The sequence below is a fragment of the Ambystoma mexicanum genome, chromosome 12, assembly GCF_040938575.1.
Source record: "Ambystoma mexicanum isolate Mex_15411 chromosome 12, UKY_AmexF1_1, whole genome shotgun sequence".
In the NCBI taxonomy this organism is placed as follows: Eukaryota; Metazoa; Chordata; class Amphibia; order Caudata; family Ambystomatidae; genus Ambystoma; species Ambystoma mexicanum.
This window is the reverse complement of record NC_090936.1, coordinates 85,322,384-85,343,594: the sequence shown is the minus strand read 5'-3', so window position 1 is coordinate 85,343,594 and position 21,211 is coordinate 85,322,384. Positions and strand designations below refer to the sequence as shown.

The window sequence follows — 21,211 nt, the reverse complement described above, 5'->3', positions numbered from 1 at the left end:
AAGATTAATTCTAAACCTTCCAGCCATCACCTCTTTGTTTTTGCTTTGTCACCCCGAGTGGGATGGGTATGCCCAGACGTGGGTCCCGTGCCTGCTGGGCCTAGAGACCGAAGCTACTTCTCACTGATGAGCCCCAACAAGGGCGAAACATGTTTGGGGATGCTTGTGGTCTTGTGCAGAAGGGATGTGGCCTAGCATTTCGGGCTGGACTGCCCATTTTGGGGTGGGGCCAAGCCTGATTTGCATATGGTCTTTCCCCTTCTGTAATGACTTGGCAGGCAAAGAACAGTGGTCTGGAGGGTTGCCCAGAGCATTGCCAGTGGTTAAGATTCATTCTAAACCTTCCAGCCATCACCTCTTTGTTTTTGCAACCGCTTTAAGAACAACATGGTTGTTCTTTTGGATTTTGCGGCTAAGGTTTGACATCTATGAAAACAGGAAATGCAGAAAATGACAGAACCGTGTACATTTTATCTTTTCCATTCCTTCAACAGCCTGCTTTGCCCTTCTATTAACAATTTTGGAAGATCGGGGAGATTCACTACATAATAATGGTTGAAGCATGCAATTAAATTCAAATTCCTAGACAGCGATTGTTCTGCGATTTATAAAGTGCTAGGCTAGGTGTGAAGCAACAGAGTGGTGTACATAGAGGACACACTCAGCGGGTAACAGGTAGGGCACACAGAGATACAAGTGGTAGCTGGAATGTGTAGGGGGAGCAGCTATGGAAGGGTATAAGCCGGGATTGTGTGGAGAGATTGGCAAGATTTTCTTTGAAGAGTAGGGTTTTCTGGTTCTTCTTGAAGTGTAGGATGGAGGGTAGTGGTCCCATCTGCCTTAGTAGCGTAATAGAGACGGGTGTAGTAGGAGAAGTGCTGTTACCTAGTTTTGGCCGCTTGACAGACTTTGCTTCCAGTCTGGGGATGTTGTTCATTGTTCTTCGGAGAGGGTGAGTTTTTCAGTTAGAGTTGTTGTTTTGGTTGCGACTGCCTTGTTGGTGATGTGCAAACTTGCTGTGTCGTGAAGAGTATTAGGACCTCTGTCCCCAAGTTCCTCACAGATAGATATAAAAATACTCTGTGCGAACCTTGAGGCCACAGGTGTTGGTGTAGTTGCAACAGGAACCGGGCGCAGCCGAAGACCCCAAGGCTGTGGGAAGGAAGCCAAGTATTAGCACAAACAGGCACAGTATTTAATTACACTGACAAACCTTAATACCCAAAAGGAGCTTACCTAAACCCGATAAGAAGGGGCCGGGATCGGGAGTTGTGGTGCAAGGGGCGCGCAAGGTCCCTGAAGCCTGGCACCCGATGGTAGTGCCGGCTGCAAACACCTGGATGTTTCTTGGCACTTGGTAGAACGTGGAACACTTGAACGTGACTGTAACAATTCAGGCAAAACGAAGGCAGGTGCAAAAACAGTCTGAGGGTCAGTTCAGCTAATCGAGGTATGGAAGAACAATCAGGGAACGGTTCAGAGGCAGTCCAAAGTTCGTTATCCAAAAGGTCAGTATTCCGTGTAGATCAAAGTAGAAGTTCGAAGGAGAGAGAGAGAGAGAGAGAGAGAGAGAGAGCAGTCTGTGATTCGTGAGCCGAGGTCGAGTGCCGTGAATCTTGAATCCTGAATCGAAACGCCGAACAGTGTTTGCGTGAGAAACAGCTGTGAAGCAACAAGCGTTTCGAATCTGCCGGCTTTTATGCACGGCTCCGATCACGTGAGTGGATGACAGGGCACGTGATCGGGAAAGCGTCCCGTAACCAGGAAGTGATAGCGATCAGCTGCTCCTGCCCGACCTCAACCTCCAGGGAAGCTGCCAATGAAAAGGAGACACCCAATGAGGACGACCGCCGCCCCTGCTTGGAAACGAGGACCTCTTACGCTTCCCTAGCACCACAGGTAACCTAGGACCCTGAACTGGGTGTGCCCGGGTAAGCCTAGCAGTACTGCTTGTCGGAGGGTAACCAGGAATGAGAGTACTGATATCACTATCTGCAGTGGTCTAGCTGTTAGGCATGATGGGGTGCATGTTGGTATTCCTCCTGAGCATGACAGAGCACCCCCCCTCAATGACCCACGACCACGTGGGCAGGAGGGATGGGACAGGTGAAAGCGAGAAACAAGTCGCGAGGCATCGACATCAGCTTCAGGAACCCAACACCCCTCTTCCGGGCCAAACCCAACCCAATCCACTAAGTATTGGAGACCACCCCATACCAAATGAAAACCCAAAATGTCGGCGACCTCATACTCCTCAGAACCACCCACCGAAAGGGGACCAGGGGAATCCCTAAGACGGGTAGGAGCGGGACAGGGCTTCAAAAGGGAAGCATGAAACACGGGATGAGTGCGCCAAGAGGCGGGAACCGCCAGGCGAAAGGCCACCAGGTTGATCACTTTGACAATCCTGTAGGGTCCCACAAAACGGGGCAGCAACTTCCGACACCCTGGCAATCGGAGATGCCTAGAGGAAAGCCAAACCCTATCACCCACAGAGTAAGTAGGAACCGGAGCCCTCCGTCTGTCAGCCGCAGACTTCATAGATGCTTGAGCCTCAAGAAGATGAGCAAGAGTCTGAGCATGGATGGCTGACAGGTCACGAGCACAAGCCACAGCAGCGGGGTTATCAGAACAGGTGTAATCAGGAACGGGCAAAGTATGGGGGTGTTGACCGTACAGGACATAGAACGGGGAGGAGCCTGTTGGTGAGTGTGGCGCATTGTTTTATGCAAACTCCGCAAGATGTATGACATCGAACCACGACTGCTGGTGCTGTAGAAGGAGACAACGTAAGTATTGTTCCATGGACTGGTTCACCCTCTCGGTCTGGCCATCCGTCTCCGGATGATAGGCGGGTGAGAACCGGGTATCAATCCCTAGGAGTCTGGTAAGCGCCCTCCAAAACCGAGACGTGAACTGAGGCCCCCTGTCCGAGATGATCACCGTAGGTAATCCGAAGAGGCAAAAAATTGATTTGAAAAACAGGTTAGCTAACACAGGGGCCGAGGGAATGCCGGAACAGGGAATAAAGCGAGCTACCTTGGAAAAAGAATCCACCACCACCCATATTGTGTCGAACCCCTTGATTCGAGGGAGGTCTGTCACGAAATCCATCGATATTGTGTGCCAAGGCATAGGGGGTACAGGCAATGGATGTAAGAGGCCTACTGGGCGACCACGGCGGTGTTTACACTGGGCACATATTGCACATGTGTTACGGTAACATTTAACATCACGTCTCATGGATGGCCACCAACACCATCCCTTGAGGAGTGCCAGTGTTCGTTTGTGACCGGGATTACCATTTATAGTAGCACTGTCATGGGACCACTCCAAAGCGAGGTTACGGGCGTCCGTTGTGGGTAACAGTCATTTCTGCTGAATCAAGGGTAAACCATCGTGGATCACCGGATCCCACTCAGCGATTTGTTTGGGGTGTTGTGCTACCCATGTACGGATGGAGGTGAGAAGTGGCAGTGGTGGTGTACAGAGACAGATGACGTGTTGATTCAATAAGGTCTTGGGGGAACTTGGGTAGGGAAACCCCCCCCCAGGGGAACGAGATAACGCATCCGCCTTCCCATGAGACAAGCCCGATCGATGTCTGATTTGGAAATCGTAAGTCGAAAAGACCAAATGCCACCGCACCTGATGACTATTGAGACACTTGAGCGAAGCTAAGTCCTGAAGATTGAGATGGTCGGTGAACACGGTAACTTGATGTTTTGCTCCTAACAAGTGATGCCGCCAAACTTGGAAGGCATCCTTGATAGCCAGTAATTCTTTCTCCGTCACAGTGTAATGACTTTCAGCAGAGGTGAATTTCCAGGAGTGAAAAGCCACTGGATGGAGCTGACCAGATGAAGGGCAGTGTTGGGACAATATGGCACCCAGGGCGAAGGAAGACGCATCTGCCTCCACAATGAAGGGGAGTTCCGGATCAGCATGCTTCAGAACGGGGGCCGTTGTAAATGCTGATTTTAATGCATCAAAAGCCGCCTGATGGTCTTCTGACCATAAAATGGGTACACTGGGGCTAGTCAAAGCAGTAAGTGGTGCTACAAGCGAAGAGAAGCCCTGAATAAATCGTTGATAAAAGTTTGAGAATCCCAGAAACGACTGCAGGGCCTTCAGATTTTTGGGTCTCGGCCACTCCAACACTGCTCGGACCTTGGACTGGTTCATGGCTAGACCCCCTGGAGTGATATGAAACCCTAGGAACTCCACAGTGTCAGTATGAAATTGACACTTCTCGGGCTTAGCAAAAAGGGAGTGTTGGCGAAGACGGGACAATACCTCACGAACATGTGCCACATGTTCTTTTAAGGAATGAGAATATCATCGAGGTAAACCGCGACGCACACATCTAGTAGGTCGTTAAACACCTCGTTCATAAAACGTTGGAACGTGGCTGGGGCGTTACACAGCCCAAAGGGCATGACCGCATATTCAAACAGGCCGTATCGAGTGCAAAATGCTGTTTTCCATTCGTCTCCGGGGCGAATCCTAATTAGATTATACGCACCCCGTAGATCGAGCTTGGTGAATATAGTGGCATGGCTTAGTCGATCCAATAACGGGGTGATCAAGGGTATCGGGTACCGGTTCTTTATGGTAATGGAGTTCAAACTGCTGTAGTCCACACAAGGACGCAAGTCACCCTCCTTTTTGGGGACAAAGAAAATAGGGCTGGCTGCCGGGGACGTGGAAGGGCGTATGTGACCGATCTTCAGGGCCTTCTGGATGTATTCCTTTAGTGCTTTCTCTTCTGAGGGGGACAATGAATAGATTCGACCTGAGGGGATAACAGAATCAGGAACTAAATCAATAGGGCAGTCATAAAGACGATGCGGGGGTAGGACTTCAGACGACCCCTGATCAAAAACCGACTGGAAGTCATGGTACTCAGCAGGAACACCTGTTGCAATCGCCCCCACTAAGTGTGATTCAGTGGGGGAAGAGGAGTCATCTCCCAAGGTAAGTTGTGCGATGGCCCCCAAAGCCTGTGATGGAGTCTCAATACCCTCAGGTGTGGTGAGGCAATAATTTTGACACAACTCAGACTCGAATTGGAGCTGCCCAGTCTTCCAATCTATCAACGGGTTGTGTTCTTTCAACCATGGAATACCTAGTATCAAACCAAATTGTGGCATTGCAATTAAGTCAAACGTGATGGTTTCCTGGTGAGTGTTATGAATGTTCAGTGTGAGTGGGGCTGTCTGTTGCCTAATCGGGCCAGATATCAGAGCCGTGCCATCCACTGCCTGTATGGGTTCCGGGTGTTGTTTGTTAACCAAGGGGAGGTTCAGAGACTCTGCCAACTTGATATCGACATAGTTGCCAGTGGCACCTGAATCAATAACGATAGATACTGAATGAACGATGTCCGGGGCGGATGTTAATGTTGCCTGTACAACCACCAGCCTGACACGTCCAAAGGCAGGTACTGTGTCCGAGGATACAGAAGTAATGCTCGACCCAGCCCTCGGATCTAGGGTCGAGCATTAAAAAAAAACGGTTTCTTTAGCTTGGGACGTCGAGGACAGGTTTTTACAAAATGTCAATTTAAGCCACAGTAGTAGCAAGCATTATCTGTTCTTCGACGCTCCCTTTCCATTGGTGAAATCGGGCTGCGAATTCCACCTATTTGCATAGTTTCCTCACACATTTCTGTGGGAGGGGAAGTCTGGACCGTATTAGAAAAACCTGCCTCAGATCTGCGTTAAGCATGCCTTGCGTCAATCTGTAAGGCAAGATCCACTAATTCGGTATGTTGCGTGGGAAGTGAAGGAATGACCGCCATGGCATCCTTCATGGAATTACTTAGACCCCTATAAAAGACCACCGCCTTTTATCAGGCCAGTATCAGGCCATGAGGTCTCAACAGCCAACTGATTGAATCTGGTGATATATTCTATGAGTGTGCCTTTACCCTGGGTTAGGTCTAGTAACTCGAGATCCCGGGACTGAGCCTTGTGTCGTGTGTCAAACACCTGAGACATTTCGGTTACTAGCAACTCGAAATCATAAAGCGCCGGGTTGTCATTTTCGAGTAATGGATTGGCCCAAGCTGCAGCAGTGCCTGCTAGATGGGATAGGGTAAATGCCGCCTTTGTGGTGGAGTCGGGGAAGGCTTGTGGTCTACATAGAAAGTGTAACTTACATTGGTTGAGAAAAGTACGAAACTTTCTGGGGTCCCCATGAAATCTTTCTGGAGCTGCTAGTGGAAAAGGAGTGGGTACCATTACAGGGACCTGTGGTGCGGCGGCAGGGGCAACAGGTTGGATTACCGGGAGTTGGGCTACAGTGTCCTCGAACTCTGTATCAGCAGGTAATGAGTGCTGGGTTCTTTGGATGGAATCTAGGCGCTGGTGTATGACTGTGTTGGCAGCAGCCATGTCTGCCAACACAGTCTGCACCATACACAATAATGTAATTGCCTGCACCAATGCAGCCACGGGGTTCGTCTGCTGCAGCCTCCATACTCAACACGGACACACTGGCTTCACAGTCTTTCCAAATTTGCTGTGTTGTGAAGAGTATTAGGGCCTCTGTCCCCAAGTTCCCCACAGAGAGATATAAAAATACTCTGTGCGAGAGTTGAGGCCACAGGTGTTGGTGTAGTTGCAACAGGAACCAGGCGCAGCCGAAGACCCCAAGGCTGTGGGAAGGAAGCCAAGTATTAGCACAAACAGGCACAGGATTTCATTACACTGACAAACCTTAATACCCAAAAGGAGCTTACCTAAATCCGATAAGAAGGGGCCAGGATCGGGAGTTGTGGTGCAAGGGGCGCGCAAGATGGTTCCTGAAGCCTGGCACCCGATGGTAGTGCCGGCTGCAAACACCTAGATGTTTCTTGGCACTTGGTAGAATGTGGAACACTTGAACGTGACTGTAACAATTGAGGCAAAACGAAGGCAGGTCCAAAAACAGTCCGAGGGTCAGTTCATCTAATTGAGGTATGGAAGAACAATCAGGGAGCGGTTCAGAGGCAGTCCAAAGTTCGTTATCCAAAAAGTCAGTATTCCGTGTAGATCAAAGTGTAGAAGTTCCAAGGAGAGAGAGAGAGCAGTCCGTAATTCGTGAGCTGAGCTCGAGTACCGTGAATCCTGAATCGAAACGCCGAACATTGTTTGTTTGCGTGAGAAACAGCTGTGAAGCAACAAGCGTTTAGAATCTGCCGGCTTTTATGCACGGCTCCCGATCACGTGAGCGGATGACAGGGAACATGATCGGGAAAGCGTCCCGTAACCAGGAAGTGATAGCGATCGGCTGCTCCTGCCCAACCGCAACCTCCAGGGAAGTTGCCAATGAAAACGAGACACCCAATGAGGACGGCCGCCGCCCCTGCTCGGAAACAAGGACCGCTTAGGCTTCCCTAGCCACAGGTAACCTAGGACCCTGAACTGGGTGTGCCCTGGGAAGCCTAGCAGTACAGCTTGTCGGAGGGTAACCGGGAATGGGAGTACTGATATCACTATCTGCCGTGGTCTGGCTGTTAGGCATGATGGGGTGCATGTTGGTATTCCTCCTGAGCATGACAGGTGATGTAGACTGTCTTGAATATGCTTACTTGTAGAAGCAGCAAGAACAGCTCCATGAGAATGGGGTGCCCTTATTCTTCTAAACGTGTCTTCAGCTTTTGACTACCCCATCCTACTATACTGCATGCAAAATACATTTGGCATCTACAGTGCTCTCATGTGAATTGCATCTTTAGTTCAGGATAGATGATCCAGATAGAATTAGGTACATTTCTCTCAGAGCCAAAAATGTACAAGTGTTGGATCAGCAAGGCTCCATTCTCTCTCCTTGGCATATGAAATAATAATACATAAAAACATAAAATATCTAAATTGCATATCATAGAATCTGGGCAAATCCAAAAAACACATCCAACATAAAAGTGGCCGTTGATGGGCTATATAACAGCTGATCTTCTCTATACACAATATCCTTAACAGCCATGTGCTTAGGTACCGTTCTTGACATAGTCTCCAGCAATATACAAGTGATTAGTCTGATTTCATCTGCGTCATGCTCTTTTTGGTTAATTTTCAACTGTTGGGGGTCACTGATTTTTCAGTAAGTTAATTTATAATTCAATACTGTTCTGTCTTAGTAAGTGTTCTTACCACTCCTTCTGCCAAAGAGGGCTTTAACCATCTTAATAGAATATAATTGTAAATATGAACGGAAAAGAGAAAAGCCTAGATCGTGTCTCATAACCCAGCAAAACGGTAATCTGTGCTTTAAATCCGCATTCCATTTTCTGGTTACCGATGGTTAATTGCAGAATGTCCTGATGAAGTTTTAACCAAGGATGGTTCTTTTTCATGTATGTATGGTTCAAGGCCAAAGTGCACTTTGCAACCAAGATCACTACTAGTGCTACCCTATACAAGTCCTTCCGAGCCCACTGAAAAGCCTATTTAAGTCTACATTTAATATTACTTGTCATGGTAGTTGGGTTTGACAAGTTTCCTTTATCTCTCACTTTGAAGCAGTGTTCCTAATTCTGACTAACCAAGGGCAAGCAAGACCCCATAGTGTGGGGAAAACATACTGAAAAACATCACTGTATCTGACCAGGGCTGGAGCAGTCCATATCCAGGCCCAGCGAAGAAATTGTCTAATTCTAGGCTCGTATTCTAGCCATGTTGACTGAATTGAAGCCTCATGGCAATGTTGGGTGCTGATTAGAGAAGGCGAGAAGATGCTTTGTAAAGAGGTCCTCGCTTATTGATAACACATTTAAATATACAGAGTGTTTCAACTGGAAATGGATTATGTTTGTAAAATCTATCCTTTCTAACCTTAATATGTTATTCCGTGAAATGAGAATTCTAATTTTACAAATACTGTAAATAAGGACATTAAGAGCCTTTTTGTGGATTGAGTTTTAAATCATTGTATTAATAGTCCAGAGACTGCGCCACAGACTGCAGTATTTATGCGTTACGGCCACTTTGGGATGTGAGTTACATTTCAAGTGGTTGATATGTCTGCAGGAACATGCTTTATATGTTACATTTCATCTCGATTTACTCCATCTGGCTACTGTTGATGCTAAATGGCACTTGAGTAGTTCTGACAAATGCACGGCATAACATTTTAATAGTGAATCAATTTCACATTTTATGTTTCATTGCACACTTTATTCATTCATCTTTAAGCAAGCAGTTCCTTATACCTTCAATGGAAGCAAGAAGATATCAAGCACAAGAGAAGCACTAGTCTTTTTGGTTTGGCGCTTTGTGGCGTAATCCACAATATCGCCGAAACATTGGTACTGTATAAGAGAAAGGAGAAAGGGGAGTTTGGAAGCAGTGTATGGCGTTGGCATGGCAACTTGCCGATGTTTGGAGATGAAGTGGTCAAAGCACCAGCTGGGCCTTGTTTTTGATCCATCTGCTTCTGCCATTTGACTTGCTTTTATGAGTTCTTATGTCGCCATTACAAGTCCTCGCTTGCTCCAAGCAGCTGTGGTGCTCTGGCAGAGTGATGTCTTTTTAAGACGTAGACTGACGCAGGCCTCTTTGCAGCCCAGGCACCAGCAAGGAAAGGAAGAAATGCTGAGAGGAAGAAAGACCAGATCGAGGAATGATGCAGTTACTGCTGGTATGCGTGGAGTTGAGATGGGGCACATTTATGCTCACCCTCGCTGGGCCGCCCTTTAAGGGTCAGCCGGCGCTTTCTCAATGACGGCACAATGGGGTGGTGCTTTGCCTGCCTGTTTCGAGCAGGCGTGATGGCGGGTGGGCTGGCTGTTCCACGGGGGGGGACACCGGGCAGGTTGTCACTTGCAGTTATTTGCCCCACGGTGCTCCACGGTGGTGCGAATGGACACCCATTACCTACTATTGGGGTTTCGGCTTTCCGGACTCCTGCTCGTTTTGGTGCAACAGAAATGGATTGCTTGATGGTAATTACCCCAAAAAACACCCAAAGAGCGAGCAGAGTGGAAGGAGCGAGCAGGCTTCCTGGCTTCCTCTTCACGGCAACCAGTGAGGTTTAGGGCAACAGGCGAATTGAGCTGTGCTCTCGGCAGCATAATGGGGAAGTTTGCAGCCTACATTGCAGTTTTGCATGATGGCCATATCGCCATTTGTTTGCATCCACGTGCTACGTTAATAACGAGCGCACACAGTTAATAACGAGTTCTGCCCATTTATTGCGCTTTACCAGTTCACTGTAGAACATTAATTTGCAATAACCCCTGCATTTGTCCATTTGAACCCATAGCCAATCAGCCATCATTTGTTCATTCCTCCGATGCACCTTGTTTTCTTGCAAGAAAAGGAATTGGAATGAGACAGTAGTTTCAAAAATGGCAAACTTGGCCGCAGTTTTATTTCCACAACAAAAGAATCATTGCACACATTTCGTGAAATCCAGTCTGTAAGTGTGGAGCATGCTCCGTGTCCAAAATCACCTGCTTCCCCCTATTTCTTTGTATAGCGTTCACATAGCTCTCAACCATTTGTGTCGCAAAGGCGGGTGAAAACACCCGATTTTATTTTTGGTGGGTGAGAGGCCCATTGGCATGAATGGGCGTGCAGGAGGCTTGGCGGGTGAGTCAGCTGTTTACAAGGCGGGTGACACCCGCCAAAAGCGTGAGAGTTGAGAGCTATGCGTTCATAGTAGACCCAACTCTCCCAACCCTTTGTGTCTGTGCCTACCCTGCCCATGCAGGTGTCCGTGGGCGGAGAGAGCGCAGTTTCTTTTGGGGGAAGCTGAGCCCTTGTTGTTACCACCAGACGCCCCTGCCGTTAGGCTCCCAAGAGGCGCTGGTCCGAGAAGAGCGAAGACCCTTCCTTCTTCCTTCTGGCTCATTCGGAGTCTGTCTTTTGTGCTTGGTCGCCCAAACACCGCCTTATACCAGCCTGACCGTCCTGCGACAGCGACGTCCAGGTGTCCCCTTCCTTCCGTTCCTTTCATGGGGAGGGTGGGTGGAAAACGAAATCCTTCTTCACGGCGGCAGCGGCGGTGCAGGCGTCCTACTGCAGGTGCTGGATGCTTCCTGCTGTAGGACGCCTGCTCTTTATAAAGGGCTTACCCCGCCCCTTTCCTTTGTTTGCCCTTTGCGGGCTTTGGGGTAGTTTTGGCGCCGTTCCGCCCCCGCACCCTCCCCTTACCCAGGTGGAGGGGGGGAAGGTTAGAGGAGACCCCTGCAGTGGTTACCGGGCCGCCTCCTCCATTTTCTTCGTGTTATTCCTGTCAGCAGCTGCATATAATGGGGAATGGGCGCACTGCTATTTAAGAAACCTTGGCATTATTTGCATGACAGGGTATCAATATGGAGAGCGGTGCTATGTTGCAAAATAGTAACGTGATAGGTGACAACATGTGTGGTGCACATCGCCTAGCAGTGGCGCTATACACTATGCCGGCCTGGTGCACGAAAGAGCTAATTAAGGACGATTGCTTTCCTTCACAAGGAGTTGGTCAGTATCAAGAAGTTTTCAATGGTTCCATTATCAAGGTGGAAATCGGTGCTATTTTGCAAAATACATCATGTGGTGGGGCTAGGTCTCCGAGGCATCGCTTCAATGGACCACACTTCGGTGCAGGGCTGTTAACTACTTGTTGACCAGTTAAAACTAGCCCCTGATTTCCCCATCCTCACTGGATAACTTCGCCCTCCTTTGTTTTTTGCGTATGATAGGGAGCGGGTAAGAAGTTCCCAGTTGGGAAACAAAAGAGATGTTACGGAATTAAGGGCATTTTAATATTACAGGGTATAAAAACATTGTTCAGAGTTGTGACACATGTTGAGGTGCTCAACGTAGGTGCTGCATTGAGACTGTTTCAATGTCAGCCCCAGGTACATTGGGATTGTAAGTGTATGTGAAGATTAGAATATACTTTCCGCGTACTGTGTGTTTTTCGCGCTTCAGAAGGCGCTTTGAAGCGGTTTGTAACGATCGGTTTTCTATTTACAGATAATGAATGCTTTGTTCGCATATTGTTATTCGGCATTTTTATATCTCTCTATATATCATTGGTATGATCTCAAAGCGCTTGTGGGTTGAACGCCCTTGTGGACCGCAGTCTAGGTCAGTCGAGAGAGTAGTGTAGTATAGGGTGCTTGGGTGCACTCAATATGTGTGCAACTAGTGTGATTTGCTTGATGGTAGCTGCATCCTAACAATAGGTGCGGTGGTAGTGAGAGATCAGTCGTATGTGTGCAATCAGGTGGTTGGTCTCTGAGACTGCTTCATGTGGCATTAGGCCCGTGTAGGTTGTTTATGTGTGCAGCTAGGCTGTTTTTTTTCGTGGGGTAAAGCTGCTTTGTAGCGGGATGTTGAGGTGTTCGTGGAGTATTGTTCGTATGTGTGCAGCTAGGCCGCTATTGATCGAAGGGTATAGCTGCGCTCTATTGTGTGGTGGTGTAAAGTAGAGAGTGACCATAGCGGTAGGAGAGGCGAGTGTCTGGAGTGGTTGATTACAGGATTACATTCTGGATCTGGATGAGCTGGCAGTGGTTGCTGACAGTGGTTGTTCTCGTGTTTCGCAGTAGCAGGACTCTGAGGTAGATTCATAGGTAGGACCGGCGTAAGTTTTGTTTTGCTCGGTCAGAGGGTCATTATCCTTAGGCACAGCACTATGTGTCTCGGGAGCCTATTTTCCAGGTCTCCGGTTATGCTGTATGGTGGGTTGCAGGGTACGTCTAAGCAGGATATCTGGTTATAGGTCATGAGATATTTCGCGCCAACGTAGTCACACAGAGGCAGTGATGCTAAAGGACTGGCTGGACATTTGTCAGCCGGCTGTAATATATGTCTGCCGGCTGTCATTACTCCCCAATGTAATGTCATTGAAGTCATGATTCCTGATGTTGGTGGGTTTTTGCTGCCGTAGATGGTCCTAATCATGGTTTACGGAAAGATCCAGGTTTTTAGAGCTTTGTGGAAGGCGATGTAGTCTTGGTTGTGTCGAATGTGCAGAGGGAGTGAGTTCCACAGAGTTGGAGCCAAGGTTGAGAAGGCGGACCCTCCAATCCTGGCTGAATTGGAGGCTGGATTCACTAATAAGAGGGCAGTGCTTGACCTTGGGGTTCGTGATGTGTGGTAGGGTGTAATCCTCTCTTGTAGATATGCTGGGCCCGTCATGTGCACTGCTTGGTGGGCAATGCATAGGATTTTGAAAGTGGCCCTTCGTCCATCAGGGAGCCAGTGAAGGGTGCGGAGAGCGGGGGAGATGGGACCCCTGTGTCCCAGCGCAAGGAGGAGTCTGGCAGCAGCGTTTTGGGCTCTTTGGAGTTTAAGTTGGTATGCCAGTGCACCCAGGTATAAGGAGTTGGCATAGTCCAGTCTCGACATAACAATGGACATAATAGCAGCAAGTCTGTTTTGATGCAGTAGTGACTGGATTTTGATACATTATTGATCTGGTGGAAGTGGGTTAAGCCAGAGCCCATAGTCCAGGCAAGGTTTTTGACTATATTGGAGGCAGGACGGGGGGGGGGGGTGCCAAGGGAGGGGAGCCCTTGGAGTGGTTGCGGGAGAAGGGCATTGTTGCAGCACACCATGATCTCAGTTTTATCTGGGTTCAGAAGGAGGTGGTTTTTTGACATCCATCACTCAATATCTCTGAGGCAAGCTTCAAGGCCAGGACGTGGGTTGGAGCTTGTTTTGGGAATTCACAGGATAATTTGGGTATCAGCGTAGTTTTAGCAGTTGAGGTTGTGCGCGTGGATGATCCCAGGTAGAGGTTGAAAAGGAGAGCAGAGAGGCAGGCGCCTTGGAGTACTCCAGTGTTCACGGTGTGTGATGATGATGATGATGATGATTACCGTTCTCACATGTGGTAATAGGAAGGGTCTGCATGATTGATTGAGTCATGAGGACCCTTCAGTTATTCTCAATTTGTGAGTCCTATTGGACGCCATGGGGATTGGTAATTATTGCTTGTGTTTATTGTTTTGTGTGGAGGACCTTTACTCCACACAAAACCAAATTGTGGTGGGTAGGGGGTAATGAGTTTCAGAACTGAAATTCTTAAGTTTGGTGGTGCAGTAAAGTGGCAGTAGTCCCTTTACTGCCACTTTTTTACCACACCGTCGAGCTTTTAATGAGGCCCTTAGTTTTGTTATTATAATACTTGAGTCGTTGTCATTAGTTTTGTTTACTTTCTGTATAAATAAACACCGTGAACTTTACTACATGCATATACTCTAGTACATCCTATGTGGGCCTTCTGACTGCACCCACTCCTATCCCAGTCATTTACAGGACAGCCCTTTGGTTATCTTTACTAACTGATCTGGCAGTACAAATTAAAGATAGCAGGCTGCAAGAAGAGTACAATATCAATTATAGGGTACATATTTTAGTTTCATCCCGGCTCCAATGTTGTTCTTCAGATGGGTGGTTCTTTTATGTGGCCAAAACAAACCCTTTTATGTCCCCCACTCCAATAACTTAACTATCAACAAATTCGTCCTCATTTTCTGGTGTGTATGTGATGTTTGTTTGGTATTTGTGCTTGTTTTGTGAAAATCAAAGTCACCACATCTACTGTTGTCACCAGCTAGTGAAATAGAAGTCTGTTTTTTAATCTTTATTTTCACATTGTTTACTTGACTTAATAAATGCGCACGATATTCAACACATTTCTACCTTAATGTGTTTTTTAATTTTTTTAAGCTGTTTCAATACACGTAAAAGATTAATAATTATTTATTTATTTTATATTTTGAAACAGTTATTTGCTTCTGGAAAAATCCCGGGAACAAGAGTAGCAGAGTTGAAGTCAAAGTACAAAGTGCTGCATGAGACCTTGAAAAGGTATAGTCTGTACTGATACTAAATGCAGCTCACTTTTTCCTGATACGATATTGTAATTTGTAAAATGTAACCACATTGCATATGGCAAAATACTACAACCCGCTCCATGCATAAAGTATGGTAAGTGAACATGTGCGGTGAACATATACGCACCTAAGGTTGCATACCTCTATTATTTTTAAATTATATATTTCAAAGAAGCTAATTTTTCCAAGGATTTTGATGTGTGCTTTGTGAGTATATACATTTTGTTTTAAAATTCATGTATTCCAGTTGTGAACAAAAAAGAGGCAAGCGGAACGCAGAAGAGGAAAAACCATTTATACCCCATAGTCTGCCATTTTCGGGTATCCCAATTTTGGGTATCATTTCACATTATGAAATAAAAGTTTTGATAACAATGCTGTGATTTAATGCAACTGTCTATTGCTTCTTTGGAATTCTTAAAATAAAAGCTAACATTGTATAAATTAACTATATAAAAAAGGGTGAAAATAATCCCTATAATTCAAAATAATATGTCTATGCAATATTTAAATTAAACTAGTTAGTGTATACCTTACCTGGCATAACTTCACATTGACAGGAAAATAAGACTAATCAAATAATAGAAGATTATTTATGATATGTGTGAAAGCATATCTCTGCTATAGGTTACAACAGCAGGCACCCATTTCTGAGAAAAAAAAGGCTAGTTGTGGAAAGAAAGTGTGCCCTTACACCTTGAAGTGTCTTCCATGTGCTAGATGGAATTACTAATAATTATCTGGGACCAAATAACCGGACAGGCCAAAGGAAGATGGTAAAATACTGCTTTATTCTCAATGAAAGAAAACAGGGCGATATGACAGCTATCAAAGTAGATGCTCAATGTTCATGTTCACACATAATTTTGCTTGTATAGAGTTTATATACATACATCATTTATGACATCATCCTACGTGGCATTTCATAAAACCTATCGACGGGAGAGATTGGATTAGGGGACCATATCTACTTACAGAATTGTATAAGGGACCTTTTCTCATTGGCTGCCCCTTGTCTGTAGTACACGCCCTGTTACACCATTCCGCCGATGGCAGCTTAGGCGTCATTGGTCCCTGTGTGGAGCTATGATTCGAGGAAACTCTGATATAGCCAGAGAATCCTATGCCAGCAGTCTAGTTGTTGCACGTTGCCGTCAGGAACACGTGATCAGTCATCTGATCCCTCTCAAGGAACCCGGAACTCCGCTCCAATGCGTTGTTTCTGCTGAATGTGATGCTCCGTAAGTTCGCTAAGATTCAGAACCCCGAACCCTATTCTATCGACAGCTATTCAACTTTCTTTTTCTCACTAACATTCCTTTTTGTTATAGAATTGTATCTCGTCTCGGTCTGCTCACTTCCTCTCCTTCGATCAGTCCAGGGAATTCCCTCGTCTCTTCAAGCGGGGCCCTCCATTTGATATTCCGCTCTAGTCAGCAGGTCCGCCTAGCTGAAGTAAGTCCAATTCCTACAGTTGGTCTATCTTTTCTTTGCTTAGAACCACACTTACCATTCTTCCTTTGTCAGTTGTTACCCTCCTCTTTGGACTACCACTCCTTCAGCTGCCCGGGAAGACCCATTCGAAGGATCTAACTCCAGTCATATCCAAAGTTAGTTTCACTCTTTCCTCATCTATTACCCCTTCATTCTGCTCTTCTTATACTTACCTGTTATTCTCGTTCTGTAGGTCTCTTTCCACTTCGCCACATAGAGAAGGGCCATCCTGAGAGACAACCAGTCCTGACGTCAGAGTCTTTCCTTACAAGAGGGTTTCCCTGGGGTTCGTGTTTCCCCTCACTGATTCTTTTAAGTTCGGTTCTAGGGGGGAACAGGGATTCCGGGGTGATTCTTCTCCTCTGCTGTTGCTGCTCCAAACAAGTTGCCATCCGATCAGGTTAGTGTTTGTACTTCTAAATATCCTTTTTGGGATTTGGTAACACAATACCGAGAGGTATTAACCTCAACGGAGTTATAACTGTTAGAGTAAGCGACGCTCAGAAAATAGCTGACAAGATCGGACATGGAGCAGCAAATGCAACAATTGATGGCCGCTATGCAGTCCATGTCGCTAGAAATGCAAGCTATCAAGCAGGATAATGCTCAATTAAGGCAACAGGTGACCCAAGCCTTTTCCGAGACTCCCCCAATTTCATTGAGCATGGGCAGGTTTGATGGGGATCCTCATAAACTCAAGGAATTTTTGGATAGCTGCACCGTGCAATTCACATTTAAACCCAGATTCTTCCCAAACGATAAAGATAAGGTGGGATTTTTGATCTCGCATCTATCTGGTCCTGCCCTAGCTTGGGCTACCCCTTTTGTTACATCAGGTAACGCAGTATTAGATTCCTACCCAGCATTTGTAAACAGTCTGAGATCTATGTTTAGTCGCCAGGAAATTTCGGTTACTACACAAGAGAAGCTTCTTGATCTCCGCCAGGGAAACAAGGACCTTCTTGTTTATATCACCCAGTTTAAACAATTGTCCTCAGAGGTTGGATGGCCAGATGATGGTCTCTTAACGGTGTTTCGCCGAGGACTCTCTGAGGAGTTGAAGGACGAGGTTTCCAAAGTTCCTAGACCGGCCAATTTGGCTGAAATGATAACCCTCACCATGCAAATAGACTACCGACTTCAAGAAAGGGCGCATGAAAAGAAGAAGCCTAAGGGAATCCGTACTCATTCTGATCCTCTGCCCAGTACTCTCAAAGTCCCTACAGGTGAGGAACCCATGCAGATTAGATCCGTCAAGGGTCCTTTAACAAACACCGAAAGAGAACAAAGGAAGACCCTGGGGCTTTGTATGTATTGTGGCTCCTCTTCTCACATATTACGTGATTGCCCGATTGTTCCTCCGCGCAGAACCAAACCTCAGACGGCGGGAAACACCAAATCCCTGCCATAGAGGGAACCACGGTAGGGAAATCTCCCCACATATTTAAGGATGGTCTCCTGAACAGCCCGTCTTCAACCAATCCATGATTGTACTAGCATTGACCTTTAGCCTTCCAGATCGTTTAATCCAAAATATCCCAGCTTTACTCGACTGTGGGGCGGCTGGAAACTTTTTGGGTGACCATTGGGCAGCTACAAATGGCATCGCAAGGACTCTTAAATCTTGCTCCACTCCAATCCAAGGAGTAGATGGCAGTCCCTTAATATCTGGACCTATTAGAGAACAAACCAGTCCTGTGACATGTATGATTGCCTCACATAAGGAGAGTTTGACTTTCGATCTGATAAAGGCTGCCCACTTTCCTGTCATTTTGGGACTCCTTTGGCTACGCACTCATAACCCGTTTATAAATTGGACAGCAGGGACTCTTTTTTTGGGTTCGGGGTATTGTTTAGCCCATTGTATATCTCAAGAGGCGGTCGGAATTCAAGTTCCATCGGAAATTTCCAATACTCCCACAACTTCTTCTATTAATCAGTTACAGACAGTGCCTGAATGTCATCAACAGTACCACAAAGTTTTTTCAAAACCCCTTTTTCCCTCTTTACCACCTCATCGTCGGGATGATTGCCACATCACCCTGCTCCCCGATCAGCCTCTTCCGTTCGAACGTATGGATGTCCTGTCTCAAAAAGAAAAAGCGTCTCTCAAGGAGTATCTTCATTCTAATCTACAGAATGGTTTAAAGCACATGGGAACTCTCAACGATCCGATAACCACACTGAAGCTCAGCGCACAGTGAAAACCGAACTGAAGCTGCCAACAGGACATCACAGCTCGGACTCTCCTACTCCCACCACACCCTACTAACCGCCTCTTGCCTCCTCTTCCAGATCCGCTTGTGCGCCTGCAGACCACTTCCAGTGGTGACGGTGCGTGGTACAAATACCTTTAACATTAACTTGCTGAGGGCTTGGAACAACATTGTGGACATTTCAGTGTAGTATTATTATTTTATTGCTCAATAAGCATTTTAATGTTAGCGAGTTTTGTAGATTGTCTTAATTTTGTTTGATGTTTTTGAATATATAGATAAGTAGATGGTACTATCTGTGTTTTAAATTGTTGTTCAGTACTGAAATCTGCACTATATGTGATTTGTAGTAAGATTCAGTTTGTTTTTATATTTGTATGTGCTTTTATGGTGTTTTATTTTTACTGAAATAAAGTATAATAAATGTTAAATGTGATATCTTCTACAAAGATATACAACCGTGCACACCATGCGAGAGAATACCAGGAAGCAGTAACGCTGTAACAACTATTATTGATGTTGAACTAGCACAAAGTATTCAGTCTGGGTGACTTGTTATGTCCTTCTTGGGCTTTCTCAAAAGTGAAAATAAACCATTCATGTCAGCCTATAAATCACGATTCGCATGCAAGTCTTTTTTTCAACATAGTGAATCCGTCACCAGTTTCTTGCAGTGCCATCCGTTTCATGTATCTCCACAATGAAATGAATCATCAAAATACTTTTACTGGGTAACAGTCACAATGCTCTGGAGTCATGGCGCATACGTCATAAAATCAGCCATTATCTAATACTTCATGTCTTGAGTCGCTGACACAAAAAGTCCAGGTCATGTGACTAGTAAGAAACAGAAATGATGTACTTTGATAATTGCTGGTTTGATGGTGATGTTAGGGGAAAAATGATCGTGGCCCTCAAAATGTGAGTGAACATTCATCCTTACTAACTATTCAATGAAACTGTGCACAATGTAGTGCATTGTGTAAGTGTTAAAGTTAAGTGATTAGTTGGTATGTCTGGGCAGATGATTTAATTTATCTCTGCACTCAAGTTACAACCCCACTTGTCTCTCATTTCACCCCCTGTCCCTGTATCCAAGCACGGTGTCCGGGGGGGGGGTGAGGAAAGAAATCAATGTGTAGGGGTGTTTAGGGCTACATACCATTATTGCAGTGTTAGAAAATGTGGCTGTGGGACAAATGGTGCTCCCTGTGAGATAGTTAATAAAGTGGTATTAGTCTTCCCAACCTTGAGAATTCTACAGGCTAAAATGCGCTAGGCTACTTCAAAGGGAGACGTTGTTAATTTTATAAACATATGATATCAGTCGCTGTCAGGGGGACCAGTTACTAAAGTGTATATTTTCATCTATGCTGTTAATTAAGAGATGATTTCCAAGATCAATGGGGATTTTAGTTCTAGTCAAAGTGACAGGGAGATCTATATCTACAAAGAATCCATTTTGTTAACCATAGCTGACTGTCTTTTCTTTTCAATATTGTACAGTAAAAACTCCATAGAAGCATTTTGACTATATCCTGTGGTAGTTCAAAATTATAAGACGGACAGAGTGGCATGTTGTCTTAACATGTTTCTTTATTTCGAATCACAAAACCTAAGCTATCTCTAACTCTAAGATTCTCTGCCGTATGTGGCAGGGCCTGTTTCCAGGCCCCCTCAGGGGAAGGAGGGTTGGACCCGACCCCTGACCCCCTCAAGATGCCTGAGTGTGGGACCACTACCAACCCCTTCTTACCAGAGCACCCTGGCCTCCGCCGGGGGACGAAGATATTGCCACGTAAACCGGTCTGGCACTACAACAGCCCAGGGGACGCCATGCCAGGAGGCAGTGTGTGCACGATCTCTTCACAGAAGGTCACCCCAGAAACCACGCCGGGCCGCCAGCAGAATAGGAAAGTAGGGGCAGAGCTGAGAGGAACACGGTAGAGGACCCTGGTTCGGCGCAGCATAAAATGAGGGATACATGGCTCAGCAGGTGACTGCTGCTGGAGCCAATGTGTAGAAAACATTACACTACAAGCCCACCAGGGAAACCTGAGAAAAAATAAAGGCTTTTGGCAAGCCATCTCAAAGAAACCCCATTAAACCACCTGGCACTTTACATACTTGGAAAAGGCCGGGAAGAAACCCACGATTGCTGGGGACAGCAGTCTCCTGAAAATTATTCTGATCTTCATGCTGTGAACACGATAAGCGGGCTGGGGCTTAAAAGCCCTTTTTAAGCCCTTTTGAAGCCTCCCCAGCTCTTCCCCTCTCACACCCCTGGAGATCAGTTAAGTGATTGGTCAGGGTAAGTGGGCCAATACTGGGAGGACTATTTAGAAGGTAGCTGTGGATAGTTTGTGTAGGTGGTAGAGTGGTGCTATAAGGAGGTGAAAGGAGCACTGAGAGATCAGTTGGAGGACTGAGTGGTGGAGGGGTTTAGTGAGAGGGGTATGTAGGAGTGATTATCTGTGTCTATGAAGAAAGAAGGTAGTAACAGTAAGAGTAGAGAGGAGGTGGAAATAGTGGTAAGCAGAGTAGTAGTGGGAGTGAGAGCTGGTGAGTGGTATAGATAAGTAGCAGTGTGTGGTGTAGAGAGAGATAGGGGAGATGTAGTGGTATTGGCAGTAGCAGAGCGGTAGCGGTAGTAGTAGAGAAGTAGTGAGAGTTAGAATTG

General features: G+C 46.3%; 1 protein-coding gene across 1 annotated transcript in view; it reads left to right on the top strand.

Annotated features, from left to right (window-relative positions):
* CCDC146 (coiled-coil domain containing 146) overlaps positions 1 to 21,211 on the top strand; it is a 1,748,551-nt gene that overhangs the window by 384,994 nt on the left and 1,342,346 nt on the right. Inside the window, exon 5 of the mRNA XM_069628051.1 lies at positions 14,713 to 14,795. Within this exon, the coding sequence (XP_069484152.1) occupies positions 14,713 to 14,795 (83 nt within the window). The remainder of the gene's footprint in view (positions 1 to 14,712; positions 14,796 to 21,211) is intronic.